The sequence below is a fragment of the Lissotriton helveticus genome, chromosome 9 (assembly GCF_964261635.1).
Source record: "Lissotriton helveticus chromosome 9, aLisHel1.1, whole genome shotgun sequence".
NCBI lineage: Eukaryota > Metazoa > Chordata > Amphibia > Caudata > Salamandridae > Lissotriton > Lissotriton helveticus.
The window spans coordinates 246,691,340-246,710,466 of NC_136070.1; the positions used below are offsets into that span (position 1 = coordinate 246,691,340).

A 19,127-nucleotide genomic window follows, 5' to 3' on the forward strand; every position below is an offset into this window, starting at 1 on the left:
CAGATTGCAGACATTGAAAGTGACGCCGCGAGCAAAAGACACATCGTGCGCGTGCACATCTCCTGTCCAGGTGGGCACGGCAAGCAGGAGACAGGGAGGGAACAAACGTGGCTCTCTTAAAATCAAAAGCAAGGATTTTTCAGGCGCACTGATGAAAAGCATTGGTGGTGCTTCCACCCCGCTTCCAAAGCAAAACGGACAACAGTCTCGCAAGCGAGCAGCGCATGCGCTGCGTTCTGGGCGAGAGTTAAGGAGTCGTCTGACATGGAATAATGATACAGGACTCTATTTCAAAGATTAGCCCGATGGAGGCACTGTTCCCGTGGAATGCATTGGAACGTCTGGGTGAGGGAGCAAAGCGCTAGTTCGTGTTTCTTGCCCTGAACTGCGACAATGTGGCAGAGTGTGGAGGGTCACATTTACTAATCTAATTCAGCCCTGGAATATTTTGGGGAAAGTTATAATGTCCCCAATTATTTTTAGGTAGGGCTGAAAAATGTAGTAATTTTGAATTGTAGAAATTACTACCCTGGTGGTACAGCTCAAGGCAAAAAACTAGGAATGCAGAGCAAAGCTTGATAGAAATACTCTTTTTTTTTTTTTTTTTTTTTTTACCAGAATCTTTGATTGCCTGATTCACTGTGGGCGCAGTATCTTAAACTGTGTTGTGCGCAGTAGGAAGCCAGTGATTCTTACAGTGCTGCTTTGAAACATAGAGATTTCTGAAGTTCAAACCTTATTTGTTCCAACATAGCTCAGTTAAGCCAAATGGACTTCTGTCTCTGACCTTCACAACCATACTTCTCACCCTGAAACGCTGCACAAGACCATCTGGCAAAGAACAGAAGATGGTATGCCACAATATTATAGCTGGCTATTAAGTGCAATAAGATATGTCCTGGAATTTCCAATTTATGCAGGACTCTCGTTGTATGCTGCTGGAATGGAGAGATCTTGCTCTTAAAGGCATCTGCTGCTGTGACACACTGCCTTTTGGCATAAGTTAAAAGAAACTAGTGGGCCCTGAAGGGCATCTGGCCATCCAACAGATTAACATGTTACAAAGGATCTTGGTGAATAACTTCTATCATACATGGCCTTAGAAGACCACATGAGTGTGACGGAGGGTGAAGATATGGATAGACTGATGATCTCCCTTTAAGGTTCTGGTCTCCGAATCAACTATAAAGGAAGTGCAGCAAGACTTGCATAAGAGGCAAAATGTAAACCTAAAGCGCCTTAATGACATGAGCATGCAGCTATAGATCTGACACTCTGGACTCCACTTAAACCATAACTCCGATACCCCACTGGCTAATGTGTAACTCTAGGTTGCTTAGTGGAAAATTGTGGGCATTTATAGGGTTGGGGAGCAAGCAGCGAGAGGAATAGGGGGCAAAAAACTGATATGGACAACATATTGGTGTCTGTAGTTTTCAAAAGTTGTGGATGCGAAGCTTTTTTTCTGTGGAAGTGATGCAATTATTTTACCCACTAGAAGTCTAACTCCAGACCTGCAGTGAGTGGAAAGTATGCTTTTGGTAGATTTGGGGAGTGGCCATATAAGTCCATCCTCTTTGAAGGGCTATTTTGTGTTTTTCATTATTTATAGATCTCCTTGTTGATCTACATTTTGCAGCTTTACTTTAGCTTTAAGTTAAAGCTTTAAGAACTCCTGCAGTCTGTGAAAAGCAAACAAGTGATGGGATGGATCCTTTAATATCAGCCAATGGTTATTACTCTGGGCCACATTCCAGCCCATCATGTGACTCTTGCCCAGAATGCAACCTCTGATTAGACCCAGATATATGCAAATTAGCCTTGCTCCTTCTCTTAAAGGAGCAGTGCAGCCCAAACCGCCAAACCAAGTCCTCTCTGAACCGCACCAAGCAACCCAAGGGTGGTTTCACCCTAGCTGGGGCTCTTCACTTGAGTGCATCTTGGTCCCAATTGCAAAGGGTGCACAGGACCCACGTCTGGCCGTACCAATTACACTGTAAACAAAGTGAATGGAGGGGATGCTTGGATTTATCTTGGCCACTGGTAATCCGTTGGGGCAGCAACCCCGCCCATCATGCTTTTGCCTAGAATGCTGCCTCAGATTAGACCCACCTACATGCAAACGATCCTTGACAATAGGAACAGCACAGCCTGAACTGCCAATCCAGACCCTCCCTGTACCAGAATGTGAATGCATCATTAAGTATTATCCTATGCTGAAGAAGGGGATTCATTTACTTGATAGGTTGTAATTTTTTGTTTTCAGGCACAGGGCCACCCATAGTTGTCTTTTGTTTGGCTTTTCCCTGATAATACTTCTTTTCTTTTTTTTAAGCCAACGTTCACAGCATGTTGAATGAGGCCATTTCTGATTTCTAGAAAATGAAAATGTATTTTCCAGTCCACATCGAGCCAGCCTGCAATTTGGAAAACAGCAGCGGCCTCTTGCCGAAGGTTTTTATTTTTTTATTTTATTTTATAAATCATTTTGGTTTTCTCCCTGGCTGTCTCTTGTCTTATCTCTCTGTCATGTCTCTCTTGTTTTTTCTCTCCCTCTCCCCTCTCTCCCTCGATCTGGGAATTTTAAGTACTATAGAATCACTGGTGCTAAGTGATTCTGCGCCAAAATCTGCAGCGCATGTGATATTTTACCTAAAATAAAACTTTTGCATAAAAGAATCAAAGCTGACCTTTGTTCCTCTTGTCACACTTGAAACACTTAGTTTCAGAATCGCCTCAAAGGTGTTCATATGGTTTATAGGTTGCCATAGTCTCACATCTGACTAGACCACACTTTAGCTCTCTGTGGTGTTTTGGACTTGTAGGTAAATGGAGTATTACGTGGTGTGGGGGTTAGTCCTCACCATGTAATACTATGACGATACTCCAAAGGTGGGCCTTGGATTCACACTGATAAATCCTTGGCTCAGTCCTGGTAGTGTGACAGTGAGCAGTCGGGCTTTACTAGAGGGGCATATACAAGTATTTCAGAGTAACAACATCGACAATAAAATAATTGATACGACTCCAATTTATAAATATTGTGTATTTGTATCTTAATTCAAACACCAAAATGAACAGAATTGCATACATATAACAGGAGATGTAGATTTTTGAAGCCATATAAAATCAGTGCAAAATAAGACGCTGAAAATTTAACCATACAGTCAATCGGAACACCCACTCGGGACAATCGGTCACTTGAAGGTCAAGAGCTGCTTTTACTGCTGTAACAGTGCTGCAAGGAAAAAGGTGCACAAACACAACAACGGGGTGGGTGCTGATGTTGGTTGAAGTTCGGCAGGAGTTCCCCCCTGGGTAAAGCGTTGAGTAAAGGGGTTAGTTGCCGGACTGGCGGCCAGCAAGCCTTGGCAGCGGTATTTAGAGCAGAAAGTAACTGACATCCGGTGGTCCCGGGAAAAGCAGTAGCTGCCTGTGCCTTAGTGGAAAGCGGAACTACAGTTTCCAGAATGTACTAGGCCACCAGGATTTAGGCGATCCCTTGGAGGACCCGATGGCCAGCGATGATCCTGAGCATTTTTACCTGCCGTTTGCATGGGACTTGTGCCACTCATTCAAGGGAGTCTGAGGGTGCTTCAGGCTTCCTCAGGGGTCTCTGTCTGGAAGAACCGAGAGATGACATAGAGACTAGTCCTATCAGGAAGTTCCAGGAGTGTTGCCACAGGTGCTGGGTATCCCTCTATTGTTTTGTGCAAGTCCTGTTGTCTTTGACCAGGTCTCTTTGTCTGTCCTTCTTGATGCAGGTTGTTGAGAACTGAGGTTCTGGTGTCAGGGGTGTCCCTGAAATCCTAGATCTAAGGTAGTTGGGGATATGGGAGCTAGAAGCCAATGGGACGCTAGTCCCTGCAGCTAATCCGCCCCCAGGGTGATCAAATCCGGGGGTGTAGGTCACATTTTCCGACCCAGAACGTTCTATTCTGCCAAGCCTAAGGATGGCAGGAATCTAATTTTGGTGTCCAGACCAGACTGCTCACCATAGAGGAGTGACTAGCCTTCTGGGGGATGTAAACCTCCTTGAATAACTAATATCCCACCTGCCTGTGTGCAAATGTGCCTGGGGCAGGCGGGGGGGGGCTGTTCCCTCCTCTGGATGTCAGTCCTGATGCTTTGAAGCTCACCGCTTTGATGTGCCACTTCACTAGCCTGCTTGGGAGGACTGAGGTGTGACCTCCTTCCTGCCCAAGCCTTTGTTCCTGACTCCGGGTAATGATCACACTGACTGGGCGAGTGGTCTGAATCATGTCTTGGCTGTAGCGAAAACAAGAAAGCAGACTTGCCAGCCAGAGCACGGAGAAACTGGGGCAATCAGGTGGGCATCCGAAGGTAGCCACCAGCGTGCCACATTTATATCAAGAGGTCATCTGAATACAGGCCTCGAAAAATCATAATGCTGCCAGACATAAATAATCTACTCTACTTATAAACTGGTCTCAAATTGGGTGGTCCTGGCACAAATATTTTATTTCACAGAGCTGCCTTTTTCTTCATTATTGCATATCGGAGCACCTTCAAATATGTCAGTTCAGAATGTCCGCTGTGCCAAAAACGTTTTGTCTAGTTAAATAGATCAAACTTATGCTCCATGTATAATAAGAATCAAGCCCACACGTAGGGTTCACATGACCCCTAACTTGCCTCTTAGTTCACTAACAGCAGTGACTTCAGGGCGGGTCAGGAATACGGGTTCTGCAAATATGTAATTAATTAATTTGCATATCCCTAAGTAAAGTGTTCTGGTTTATTTTGACCCAATTAAAATCGGTTTGCATCAAACATCTGAATTACAAAATAAGTGCTTTCCTAATAGCTGATATATTGTGAAATATGTGTACTGTTCATTTACAAGCGGTTTAAATGTGATTGGAAAAAAAATCTGACCACCATTTCTTTCACCACGATTGTCCGACAGTTCACTTTATAAAATCCCCTAACTTTGCAGTCAAAGAAAGAAAAGTTAATGCCAATCTCTAGTATAAAATAAGCAGCAATTTGTCAGACGTATGCCAGCAATTGACCTATGCCTCTGAATGCGCAGCAAATGTGACCAGATAAAGCAAGATTTAAAGGCCACTTTATTGTGCCTTCATTCAGAAAGTGAACAGAACACCTATTCTTTTCCAGCGCAAGCTCTCTGCCTTAATGGGCAGTCTGCCCTAAAAATAGCTCACCCGCATAAAGTTGACTCTTAATAGCGAGTGGGAGAGTAGATTTCTTGAGGCCTGGTATATTGAGAGACCCAGTCCTCGTCGCCCCTGACCATTGAAAACTGGACAATTGTGCAGCGCATCGGGCACCATCCGTAAGTGGTTCCCTGCTCCACTGGGAAGGGGTTGGACAGCACTGCATTCACTCAGATCCGAGCCCACCGGTCAATATATACTAAGGTGAGGTTTCGAAAAAAAGTGAGTCCAATTCTCTCCTCTGCAATGTCTGGTGTTTTATTGGCCAGTGAACTGGTGAAGGCCTTTTCTAACCGACCCATTGTTTTGTTTGAAAAAAGTCTATCCCCACATCGGTTTTTGAGTGTTTTAATGATTGTGCTCGGGTGACGTTGTTTTTTTAATGTTGAGGTTTGTTCATGCACAGGTTCCTTACAGAACTGCCAGATGGATAAGGGTCCTATATACTGCGCTCCGTGAGCAAATGGAGTTGGATGGTGAGGGTTACAAGAAGGTGAAGACCTTTAAGCAATAAGTGAAAATAGCACACCTGATCACAGGCCACTTTACACATTTGTGACCTTGAATTATAGAGGAATGGTTGCACAATCAAAGCTCCGTTAGAGATGCCTATTTGATGTGTTGCTGTACTGCCTTGTAGGAAATTCTTTAATTGGAGGCACAGGGAGGAAGACTGCAGAAGAGGAGGAAAGGACATGCATTTTATTCTACTACACTGTCCCTTTTGAAAGCTTTGTGCGTAATCGATAGTGAGGTTAGATATATGAATTTTGAGGTATGATTAGATTGAGATGAAGTTACATTGTTGCTGTTTGTGTGTAGGTCTGAATGTTCAGTATGCTCTTTCTAAATAAAATAAAAGGGAATGGTTGGGGGGTGAGGCAATCAATCAAACATCATTGGGTTTTGTAGAGCGTGGGTTGTCACCCCGGGGGTCACCAGGCACTGGAAGGGTTGTTCGAGCCTCAGTCGTACTGTGATGGTCAAAGAGCCAAGTCTTGAGCTGTTTCCTGAAGTCCTTTAGAGATGGGGAGGTGCTCGGGTGTTCCAGGACTTGGCTGCGAGGTAGGAGAATGAACGGCCTCCACATCAGCTACGACTGATGTGGGCCAAGGCGAGGGTGTAGATTAGAGCTCTTTGGTCAGTTGGTGAAATGCCAGGTGGCAGTAGATGTAGGTGGGTCCGGATTTGTGGAGGGTTTGTAGGCGTGCAAAAAGAGTTTGAAGAGTCCTCTTTCCTGGACAGGCAGCAAGTGCAGAGCTCGGAGTAGAGTGGTGATGCTGGTTCTTCTAGGGAGGTTGAAGATGAATCTTGCTGCAGAGTTCTGGATTGTTTGGAGGTGGTTCAGGAGCTGTTTGGTGGTTCTGACATAGTGCGTTGCCTAGGTTGAATTGGCTGGAAATGAGGGCTTGGGTGCCAGGCTTCCCTGTAGAGACGGGGATCCGTTGGAAGATCTTGTGGAACACACGAAAGGTGTGGAAGCAGGCAGGAGAGAACATTGATCTGTTGCTTCATAGTGAGATCGGTGTCCAGGATGATTCAAGGGTTGCATGCGTGGTCAATGAGGGTGGGCGTGAGGCCCAGTTCGGGGACCACCAGGTGATGTTCCAGGGGGAGGGCTTATTCTCAAAGATGACCTCTGTTTTGTCTGAGTTGAGCTTTAGGCAGTTGGTCTTAATCCAGGTGCCGATATCAGTCATGGTGTTTTGGAAGTTTACTCTTTTAGTGTCAACATCTTCTGTGAGGGATAGGATGAGCGGAGTGTCACTGGAGACTGTTGAGTCCATGGGTTTGGGCAATGTTTGCCAGGGGCATCATGTAGGTGTTGAACAGGGTGGGGGCTGAACAAGGAGCAGTGGTGGATGCAACATATGATGTCTTTGGGTGCAGAGAAGGGTGGAAGGTGGCACCTCCTGTGTACGACCGGAAAGGAAGGAGGGGGATCAAGTCCAGTGCGTTGCCCTGGATGCTGATGTGATGAGGTCTGGTTACAAGGGTGTGGTGGGAGACAGTGTTGAAGGCTGCTGATAGGTCCAGGAGGATGAGGGCGGCTGTTATGTCTAGGTCGAGGAGGCATCTGATGTTGTCTGTTGCTGCAATCGGGGCATTCTCGGTGCTGTGGTTTGGCCAGAAGCCTGATTGGGATGGGTCGAGCAGTTTTTCCTCAGGTTAGTCCTTGAGCTGTCGGTTGAAGTCTTTTTCTATGACTTTGGCAGGGCAGGGGAGCGGAGAAGCGAGATTGGGCGGTCGTTTTTTAGTTTGTTGGGGTTGGAGGCCGGTTTCTTCCGGAGGGGCTTGACCTCTATGTGCTTCAGGATGTTGTGGCTGTGGCGATTGATTGTGTTGATGAGTTCTGTGAGGAAGCCTCCATTTACTTGTCCTCCTAAGTTGTAGATGTGTGGGCAGGGACCGAGGGGGATCCGGAGTGAATGAAGTTCATGATGGAGATGCTGTCTTCGGTAAAGAGTTGCTTCCAGTCAGAGATCCTGTTTGGAGTGGGAGGTGTAGGTTTGGGTGCGGTGGTGGTTGAGGAAGGTGGGTTGTGGGTTGAAGGTTGAAGTTGCTGTAGATGTCGAAGATCTTTTGGTGAAAAGTCTGATGGAGTGTCGCAGAGTGCTTGGGACGGGCAGATTGTGTTCTCTGTGACGGAGGGGCAGGAGAATTCACCGTCTATGCTGAAAAGTTCCTTGGTGCAGTTGGCGCTTGTGCTTTGTTGCGGGTGGTGAGGGCTTCTTTCTTGGTCTTTCTGAGATGGTTATAACTGTTGAGAGCGCCAGTGTCTCTCAAACTTCTTACAGTGACGCTTGAGGGTCAGTAGCCCTGGGGTGAGCCATCTGGCTTGCTTGGCAGACCTGTTGATGGTGGTGTTCTTCGGGAGGGGGGGGGGAGGGGGGGGGGGGAATGGTGTTGGATGTTGTGGATATCTAATTGGTGAAGTTTTGGACATGGATTTAGAGGGTATCAGAGGGAACTGGGTCTAGCTTCTTTGAGGGTATTGGGGCAGAAGGTTTCTGTGACTTTGCCCCAGTTGTAATGAGGGAGGGCGGGGTGTCTTGCCTGGGCTTATTGCGAGTCATCGATGGTGAAGTGGATGATGCTGTTGTCTCTCCAGATCAGCTCGGTGTTGAGTGAGAATTTGATGCTGCCGTTGGTGGAGAAGAAGGGATCCTTTGTGTGTCCTGTTAAGCGTGTAAGGGTGGCGACCAGTTGAAAGAGGCCAGTGACGCCCATGTTTTCAAGAAGCCAGGTAGAGTTGGTGTCATTCGGGTCTTCAAGGTGGAAGTTCAGGTCTCCCAGGAAGATGTAGTGGTTGGAGACTGCTGCCAGGGAGGCGATGAAGTGAGAGATAGCACTGCAGAAGCTGGGACGAGGGCCAGAAGGTCTGTAGGCTAGTGTTCCTCTGATCGTGGTTTTGATCTCTGGTTTGATCGGAAAGTAAGGTGTTCTATGATAGACGTAGTGTCATTGTATGAGGCAGATGCACGTGGCAATGTTATTGTGCACAGTCTTGTACTTCTGACGTCTACTGCAAAAGCAGCAGACTGTTTCAGGGATTGGCTCAGTGCTATCTGCCATATGAAATAACGTCCACACCTACATCTGGAGTACTCCTAATTCACAATAAACAAAGTAGGCTTGAGCAGATTATTACCAGGACATTGACGTTATGATCATGCTTAAGATATTAGTCATAAAAGTGAGCCATTAAATTCTTCTGGGATGAGCAGTCAGACTCAAGGAGTTTAGGCACGAATTACGGTGGCAGAGCTGCAATTAAAGATTTGGGAAAATATTTTCGAACGCGGTGGTGTATTCTACAAGAACAAAGATGAGAATACAAGCAATGGCGTTCTGTGAAACTGTACGGATTCAAAAGTTTACTAATGAAGAAAATGGACACGAGCATACATGTCTTTGAACTATGGGGTTTGAAGCCTACCAGGAAAATAAATAGTTGCATTCTTGAACAAATCAAGCGCAAGCTTTCACTCAGATGGGCAGTTTGAAACTCTCATACTTTAGATGCGGTGGGAAGACCCTGGAATAGACTTGTGCTTGGAAATGTTTGTCTGTATGGTTGCTAGGAGTCCTCTTCAACTTAGTAGCACCAAAGTTAAAAAGAAAAATTCCTTTCATATGATGTGGACCATGAGTGATACTAGCCAAAAGAAAGCTCTAAGAAGTGATCCTTAACATACTGTGCTTGGGAGTGGCCAATGCCTTGGCTAGAGACCGCCAGAAAGCAGTAGGAAAGATCTGTACTAACACTAATCCACTACCTTCCATGTACTATGTCCAGCTAGCTGGTTTATGAAGTAAACAGGTGGACTGAGCAGTTGTGTGCAGGAATGTGTGATGCTGACCCAATGTGTAAAGTACTCCTTCTTGGTAATGGCTGCACCCCAGTAAGAAGCTTTGCTGTGGCTCGTAAAGCTTGTGATTGTTCCCAGCAGTTGGTATAAGCTCCTTAAGTTCAGGATCCTCTATGAAGGTAGATCTGTATTGTCCTCTCCCATTCTCCTCAGCATGCTGTGGGAAAATGAGATGACTCTGGGAAGAGTTCGCCAGAGGGATTGGTAGCAGGAAGACCCTGTTCACCTCCGAATTTTAGTGAGACGTTTTACATCCTAGGACTTTTTGATAGGGGAGAAGGTTGTGGAGAGGCCATTTTGAAAATGTGGAACGTTTTCATAGTGGTACATCAACCCTAATACTCCTGAAGCCCTGTTTTACAGTGCAGGTTTTATGTCGATGTATAATAGTTGGCCAGGGTTGTCGCCTGATAGTTGTCAAGCTCACCGGAAAAAAAAAATTGCTACACCCATTTGTCTCACAGATTACCTGTTGTATTATCAATCCAACATTGAAACATCTATCTATTCCACTTTGGGCGTTTCGTCCTCCAAATAAAAGTAAATGCACAAGTCTATTTTTTTAATTTTTGTATCGTGGTTTTTAGTCGCTTGCTCATTTAGGTTTAGTTACATTTGACGTAATTGGCTATTAAATTGCGATAGTGGATAGTTTAAATAGTTATCCTCAATTTTGTTTTCCCTAAAATAATTTGATTCGAGAGAACTAAATATTTTCTTTTTCAGCTTCACATGTTAAGATAAGGTGTGTACTTGTCGTTTTTGTTTCCTCTGTGTAATCTAATATGCTGTTGCTGTCCTCCAGTTGGCATCATGTTCTAATCAGCATTAACTTTTAAGTAGTTCATAATAAAATATTCATTTCATCTTGAAAATTGTTGTTACCTTCCTCCGAAGCGATTTAGCTAGCATGCAAGTGTTTGATGAAGATATGAAGAAAGGCGTGATTGTCCGTTACTACCACATCTATTGCTCAAGCTGAACTGTTTTAATTTTTAGCAAAATAAACTAACGAGGAACTGCTCTGGTCGGGAAGCCTGCATTCAAACACAATGGATTGGTTCTGACTGCGTCGTTTGGGGGAGTTAGGAATGATGAAGAGTTCCTGCAAGGTTGGCTTTCATAGGGACCCAGTAAAAAACGCGTCTTCTACCTCCCATCAAGTAAAACGGTAAGAAAAGGACTTTTGCTTAGGGATTTCTAAACGAATCCTTAAACTTAAATATAAATTGAAAGGGGACATGGAATGAGTGCAATGTGAATATTGATAATCATAAAAAATATGCCAATTACATTTATAGAAATATGTTACGAGTGCATAAGCTACTTTGCATGTCTCGTTTGATAGATCTTGGTACCACATGACCGTTTGCAAGTTTGGCTGTGATTGCTGGCAACCAATATTCCACATCCATTTGACGATATACGAATAAACTAGATGTACTGCATTGCGATTGCTTCGTTAATGATTAAACCTCCAGCTTCTGTGCACCATTCTCCATACATGTTTTCAGTCGTCTGATGCTGATAAAATCTGTTTTCCTTGGACAGAACATTGGTGCACTTGACTCATCACGATGACAAGTCCTCTGCAAAAATACAGACTCTCAGCAGAGTGCAACACAATAGAAACGTTCATGCTTTTAAAGTGCCAAAGAGCTTTCACCCCCTTTCTGTGTAGTTCTTTCTAAAGCCAGTTGTCAAAATACCAGTGTGTTTAATAGTACAGTTAATATATGCACATCTATGTTACATTAAGAGTCCGATTTTTCCATACACACCCAACATCCTTATAGAAATGTAGTTTCATTTAACAAATTGGTGCATTCTGGGATTTGCAGTCCGTTTGGTAATTTGGAGCAAAAGACCAGGGCTGGTTACCGTTTGGTCGGTGTACATGAGCAATGTGCAAACTCTAAATGTGACCTGTTACTGCTGGAGATTTGAATGCTATAGCAAAGAGGCCGAATGACTGCATGGGAGTGCAAAAAAGTTTGTGATTAAGTGGGCATGCACACTGAAATTTAACAGGATACTGAAAAGTTGATTTCTCCAGGAGAGGGCAGTAATAGAATGTGTCTTAACTCGTCACTGATTTCTGCAAATAGCAGTTGACTTCCTCTGCAAAGGAACTAGAGCATGAATCTGCTCATCTTCATTTAAGCACCTGTCCGACCCTCTTATTTTATAAGCTTCTTTGTCTGCAAGAGTGAAATAAATATTGGCAAAGCCAATGAGTCTCTGCCATGAAATGTTGTATTTTCTGACACTTTTCCTTTTATGGTAAACTGCTGCCGTAAAGGAGTGTGCATCCGTGAGCACAATGTTTGAACCAGATTTGAAAATTAAAATCAGATGCACTCCGAAATGGCCGTGGTGGACACATGGTCATCCATGGGTGGCTAACCTTGAAAGTGTTTTATTTATAACGATCCCCTGTTAAAAGATGGCCACCCTGATTCAGCACTTATGCATGGCACCCATCATTAAATGGTTTTCACACACAGGGTATGACGGAATCTGAAAAGCCAAGAAGTACTTACCCCCCCCAAAACGATGATAAAATTCACACAATGTACATCTGGCTTGAATTGAGAACAGTGAGGATAGTATGATGTCAGAACAGACAAAAGAAGGGGAGTCGTAGTCCACACCTCTGTTTGAGGAGGGAACCCAAATGACGAAGAATGTCCCCCAAACGGTGAGTGGGTTCTCTTCCTGAAAGGATTTCTATCCCCACCCCCTTCCTTTGTCTGTCCTGACTTCATACTGTTCCTACTTCAAGCCAGATGTACATTGTGGGATTTTTTTGTTACCATCATTAAATCACATTGTTAAAAATAAATAATTGAAAGGTGCTTGCTTTGCATGTTTATGAAATTGCATATGCAGGCTGCCATCTTTAAATGGTATTAAAAAAAGTAAAATGGCTGCCTGCTGAGACCACAGCAGGTGCTAAAGAATTTGCATGGGGCGCAAGAGGATACTGAGTGGGTAGAACGGGTTAAATAGGGATGTAGTAAAATGAGGGGGAAAGAGGAGCAGGAAGAGTAGATGACAGATGCAGCATAATGAAAGGTTTGATGTAATGAGACCTCAGCCAATCGGATCCCAACCTGAAATGCTCTTTGGTGGGACAAACACAAGAGTAGGAAGGAAAAGCCATTGATTCAAAAACAGGTAAGTGGGGAAAAATGGTAAAACCATACAATTCATGAGCCAGGGTCTCACCAAATGACTCTTCTGTGTAGACCTAATGTATTGGAAACCATAGGTCTGGCAACAGACTGCTCAAGCTGTCTGTCGCTGGGACCTAATGATAACTTTGCCAAGAGCTTTGAAGCATATAATGACCGCTAGAAAAAAATGGTTATCCTCTCTGGTCTCCTTGTTGCCTCTGTTCATGATTGGTTTGTGTGTCTATTAGCCTCTTTGCCTTGGTGAATGGCTGACAGTACGTCTGTGTGTGCCTGGTCATATCCAGATCTGGTTTGTGTACATGAATGGTGCTGTGGTGTGTGAGAACGTTTGCAAGTCAAAATTCTGGGTTTGTTCAAGGATTGTTAATTAATTGTATGCTATGATCAAACTATTGGAAGTGCAGCACAACTTTTGGCTATTGTCTCAAGCTGGGGGCAAAGTTGGAAGAATACTTGATGCTTTAACCTGTAACGGGAGGACTAGCTGTCCTGTCCTGCAAGAGTGGAGCTCCCCTGATCCTGGGAAGATATGTGCAAGTTCCAGTTCACTGGAGAATCTATATTCAGGATGACTAATGTGTAGACTGTTTGAGTCTATAGCTATTTGAACCATCTCTTCTCCTTACAGTTCTGGATATTCAGTTTGTCGTAAGCGTCAAGTCATGACCGCAGTGGGAACTAGTGAACACTTGGTGTCCAGTGAGTGCCCTCCCCACTGTAAAGATTTTCTTTTTCATAACTTTTTTAAGGATATTTCCTTGCTTCAGATCTAGAAGTTGAGGTCTTCAGCTTGGGTGGCAAACGTTTTCTCTTCACAGCCGTTCTTTTAGATATGGAGCAACTTCTCAAAGAGATTGTTATCCCTGAGTCTCTTGAGGCTGATGCCATAGCACACCAGCAGGGAATGTCTGTATAAGATTTCTGTGAATCTTTACTGGCCACCTGGCCTTCCTATGTTTAGTTGCAAAGGTCTAAAATGGAGAAGTTCTGTCATATGCACTAGTGAATATAGGATGCAAGTGTATATTGTTTGACAAAACAGTTAATAGTATGCGTTCGGTCTCCTCTCCAAATAATGAAAAGTTGTCCTTGTGGATGGAAAAGGAAATGTTGTTGAGTTAAGGAGTCTTGCTGATGAGGGTCTTTTTGTTCTTCAGAATTATGTGCCTACTAATGTTCCCAACTCTGTGCAAATGATAAACCCTTTGATGCTTGTGCTGTCTCCTGAAACACACAATCTTCACATTTTGAAATAGTTCTTAATGGCCATCTCTGCACATGACTTGAGAAGAGATTGTTTTCTAATAGGCCATTCAGATGATTGAATAATATCATCCTACAGTTTCTTGGTCATATGTTGGGGAGTATTTGTATAGAAAGGTTCTGTCACACAAAGTTTGTTTTTATTGTCATACAAGTGGTCTTTTAATTGCTTTTGTAGTAATGTGTTGTCTTTGAGAAACGGGGCATCTTTACCACCCCATGTTTGATAAAGAAATCACAAAATTGCCCAAGTTTAAAAAATGGAACAGATTTTTTAAATGAATGGACATTCAAGCAATGGTAGTCCCCTTATGTGTCTTGGGGAGGATATGAAAATCTGGTTTCATTAGGCTTGTGTTGTATAAGAACTGTGCTTCTGACTTATTAGCCATTCTGCACTCTTACCTTCATTCAATAGAGCTTGAATTTCAGTGAAAAGGTTTGGAGTACGATTGCTGAGTTTTTCTCCCAACTATTCTCATCAGCTAGCATCTTGGCGCATCCTCCCTGCAGGTCTTGGGTCAAAAATCTACTGGTGGGGGCATTATTGGTGTAAAGTTATTTCTTTATTGTACAATAGACCTTGGAGAGCCTTTGATTTTACTCTTGAAGATGTGGTCTTTGAAGCATTCGAGTAAATCCAGATCCTCTATCACAGCATTCTCGTTGACTAAGATCTAAGACTAAGACCATATGGGCCAGAGTAGTGAACCTCCACTGCTTCATTAGCTTGTGGTTGTTTCCTTTGGGTTAGTCTGTTTCCTTTAGTCAAAACAAATATGTTCAATCAGACGTAATTTTTTTTTAAATAGTGTATTTTTTATTTGTTTTGTAAAATGTCATGTCTGTTTGAAGGCACGCAGCCTAGATTTTTTTTTTAGTTCTTGTGATTTTTATGGAAAGAATGTAGAGACCACTAAGTAATTTTATTAAAATTGATTGTGCCTGTCCTCTGCTCCATGTGATGCTTCTGAGACTGTCGGCAGTAGGTTCTTTTGGTTGTATCCTCCCTAACTTATAGCTGTATCTCCCACCACGTACTCCACCTCAACTTGGGGTTGTCTGAATTGAAGTTTAGGGTTCACCTGTGCCTGGTGTGCTTTGCTTTTCATCACTGATAGAGAGACAGAGACCTGGACGTTTACTATGTCTCTTGGTCGATCTGTCTAATAAGCACTGAATTGTCCCGCCACACATGGGGATCCCGGGAGCAGGCCTTTCAAAGTCTCATCTACTTCGCCTTACTTTGGGAAGGCCAGGAAACCTGTGACAGACATTTTGAATTTTTGCAGCCTTTAAAAACAGGCTGTATTGGCAGTGTTTACAGAGTTACTTTAAAATTTAGAAGAAAAAAGGGACAGACACATCAGTCAGTCACATAAAAATTATTTCAAAATGAATTAGTCTTTTTAAAAACAAATGTTTTTTTTTTTTTTTTTTTTTTAAAGTAAGCTGAGAAATAGTACATAACAACGTAGCCTGTGTAGGCTGCAGTGTTAAAACAATGCAAATAGGACACTGCTCCTTTAGGAGCCTCTTGACCTCCAGTGTCCATCATGCCCTGTAGGTGGCAGTTTACTCATTTTTTTTTCCTGGCTCTTCCTGACAGGATCCTGGAGCAGAGCTTCTGCTTTTATAAAGTTTTTTCCCACAAAAATCTCAATCAGGTTTGCTAAACTGATTTGCTCAACGTCTTTTAGTGCGTAGAGCATTTTAGATCATTACCTGACAGGAAATGTATCTAATTTTTCACAAAATGCCATCCCCTTTTGAGAACTACCCAGAATGTGGCGGTAAAATGGCAAAAAACAGACCCGCACAGGATCTGCATCGTCTGTTTGCCAGACCCTTGTGATCCCAAGACGTGTTGCCACTGCAAGACTCTTTCCAGTTGCACTTGGAGGGAGGGTGAGAAGATTCTCCTCCATAACTAACTGGAGCACCAGAGACTGCAAGATTCCCCGACTGGGGAGACTTCTGCTGGTGAGGAGTGACTGCACCCTCTACAAGTTCTCCTAAGTTGATCTCTGAGGACTCCCGCAGGTGGAGATCCAAAAAAGAGAACAATCTGGAGAAAGACATTGGTGCCATTCAATTTTAACGTTGAGAAAAGGTACTGCACCTACTTGCTCGCCGTCAAGTTGTTTTGACATGTCGGAACTCAAATGAACAAATATTTTGAATTGATTGGTCTCATCTTTTTAAACACTTAGAGAGAGACTACAACTCAGACTTGCGAAATGGGTATGAAGCAGAACCCTCCGACATGCACCTAGCTCTCCTGAGAACTGTACGGCTGTCATACAAGAAGCCCATTTTTAGAGAAAAAGCCTTTTTTTTTTTCCCGCAACCAACTGGACCATGCCAAGAATAGACCCAGCATACTCTTCAACATTGTAAAACGTCAAACCTCTCTTTCATCACCTTGTGAAATAACAGCGACTTATGAACGTTGTGAAGAAATTGCCAGCTTCTTCACTGAGAGTCTCAAACATGTATCAATCCTTCACCCAAGTAGCATATCTGCCTTCTCTCCTCACATGCCCATTCGACTTACTAATGACCAAATAGACCTATATTATACTAAGGACAGCTATGATCTAGCCCAACTGAAAAACAATGATCATTGTTACCACTTCAAACTCCTGACCGAAAAAGAAGTCTTCAATATAATTGTGAACTTAAAGCCTATCATCCACACTACAGATCTCCTCCCGTCAACAATAGTACCAAACCTCAACCACTTCGTTGCTCCGTTCTGGACAAAAATCATCAACTCATCCCTCGCCTCAGGCTCCATGCCAGATTTCCTCCAACTAGGACAAATCACTCCCATACTGAAAAAAACAGGGGTGGACCCTAATGATCTCAACAACCTCAGACCAATCTCCAACCACCCGTTCCTAGTCAAAACCATGGAGAAGTGCGTTCTTCAACAACTTAACCAACATATAGAAGATTACAGCTTTCATGATGTCTTCCAATCTGGATTCAGACAGGGCTGTAGCACAGAAACTGCCATGCACAAATTTTATGATGACATCCATAGAACTTTAAACTAGGGCGAAGCTTGCTTACTCATCCTTCTTGACCTATCAGCGGCTTTTGACATGGTCAATCACTCCGCTCTACTTGAGAGACTCAAGATCCGCTCTGGTATTAATGGCACTGTACTTAAATGGTTCACATCTATCCTTCAAAACTGCTCACCACAAATCAAAATCAACTCCTGCCTCTCCAAACCCACAAGTTACCCTTGGTGTTCCCCCAAGGCTCAATACTCTTCCCCCTCCCTCTTCAGTCCCTTCATGGAACCCCTTACCTAACCTCTGCTTGCTTCAGGAAGATTGTATCACCTATATGCTGATGACGCACAACTCTACTACAAAATCAAATCACCTAGTGACATCCTACACCTCAACACCACACTAACCAAAATTCAACCCTAATTTAACTTGAGCCCAAACAAAACCAAATTAATACTATTTGCCCTGAACAGCAATCCCCAACCAATCCAAGAATGGCTCGAGCAACTTGCATTCCCTAAACTGCTCCTTCACCCTGTCCAACTCGGTAAAGCCCATAGACACCCCTCTCGACATCCCCCTCGACAAGAACTTGACAATGAAGGATCACATCAAAAGCGCAGCCAAATTAGCACTTTTTTGACAAACTCCTCCAGAAAATTAAACATTTCATCACCGATGACTTGAAGACAGTAATACAATCTCTAGTTCTCTTAAATGGACTATGGAAACTTCATCTTCACAGGGACTTGCAGTTTCTTTTATGTAACAGCAAACAAATGATGGACGGAATGCTGACTATGCAAACATTCTCTCCCAGTCAAAAGATCTGGGTTAAATCTATTGTTCTTTTGCCCACTACAACACCCCAGTTTGGACCCAGCCATATGCAAATCAGTCTTGACCCTGTTCCCCATGGGAATAGTCCAGACCGAACTGCCAAGCCAGGTCTTCCCTGGACCGGAAACCAGCATCTTGGGACTGGTTTCAGGGTAGGCTTCTTTTATGTAAAGCACTTTGATGCCTTCGGGTCTAGCTTGCGCTGTATAAAACATATACGTAAATAAATTGCTATGTATTATAGCCTTGGAGCCCAATGTAGTGGACTCTACCGTTCATTAACGGCCCACTACAGTGTTAAAGTCCCAAGCTGAAGGCAATGGCCATTAACAAGGGAGCAGGCCTTTAATAGCTGGTAGAGCCCACTACTGAGGGCTCTAAGGTTATTGAAATATTCCACCCCTAGAGGGCAGAATGTTCTAGTCCTCTAGGAGCTCGAGGAGGTTTAAATTCCCTCTGGCTCCGAGAGGCCTTTGTTCACTGCAACAGCTGTAAAATGAAAAAAATTTGGATGTTGCTCTCCGGCTTCTACCAGCCATTCATAGCCTGGGGCACTCAATAATTGTCAAAGGAGCACTCATCATTCCAAAGTTCTTATATAGCCTTGGAGCTCGCCATAGCGGGCTCTACTTGCCATGAAAGGCCTGCTCCACAAGGAAGCTGGCCTTTAATGGCCGGTAAAGCCCACTACTGAGGGCTCTAAAGCTTTTAGAACATTCTATCCCCTCGGGCTCTGTGAGACCTTTGTTAAACATTGGAATATTGATTCTCCCACCGGCCGTTGAGCACTTTGTTTTCAATGGAGTGCTCAACATGGCCATGCCCAACGGCTAGAGCGGGCGACCTCAAATCTGGGAAACAGAGTTCGAGTCTTGGCAGGGACGCTGAACATCCTGTGATTCTGGGTAAATCACTTAGTCCCTAACAAAATGAATGTGTCCTTCTGTAACGCAACTGGTGCTCATGTAATGCGGATACCTTCAGGTCTGGTTCATGCTATATAAAACTCGGAGGGAATTTTTTTTCTTCTAATAGAGATTTGAAGGACCTACAAAGTCTGCCTCTGGTATCCTGAGAGTCCGTCATCCCTACTTTTAAGGGACTGAGCAACACAACTTATGAGAGGTACATAAACTTCACTAATCCCTAGCCCTCTAACACCGTAGCACTCTGCCTCAGATTTCTCACTTTCCCGCTCAGGAGTGTAAGTTCCCAAGGGAAAGG

At 43.8% G+C, this 19,127-nt stretch overlaps 1 protein-coding gene across 1 annotated transcript in view; it reads left to right on the plus strand.

Annotated features, from left to right (window-relative positions):
* Positions 1 to 19,127, plus strand: part of FBXO34 (F-box protein 34) — a 137,824-nt gene that overhangs the window by 34,398 nt on the left and 84,299 nt on the right. Inside the window, exon 2 of the mRNA XM_078659843.1 lies at positions 10,574 to 10,745. Coding sequence (XP_078515969.1) covers positions 10,666 to 10,745 — 80 coding nt within the window. The 5' untranslated portion in view covers positions 10,574 to 10,665. The remainder of the gene's footprint in view (positions 1 to 10,573; positions 10,746 to 19,127) is intronic.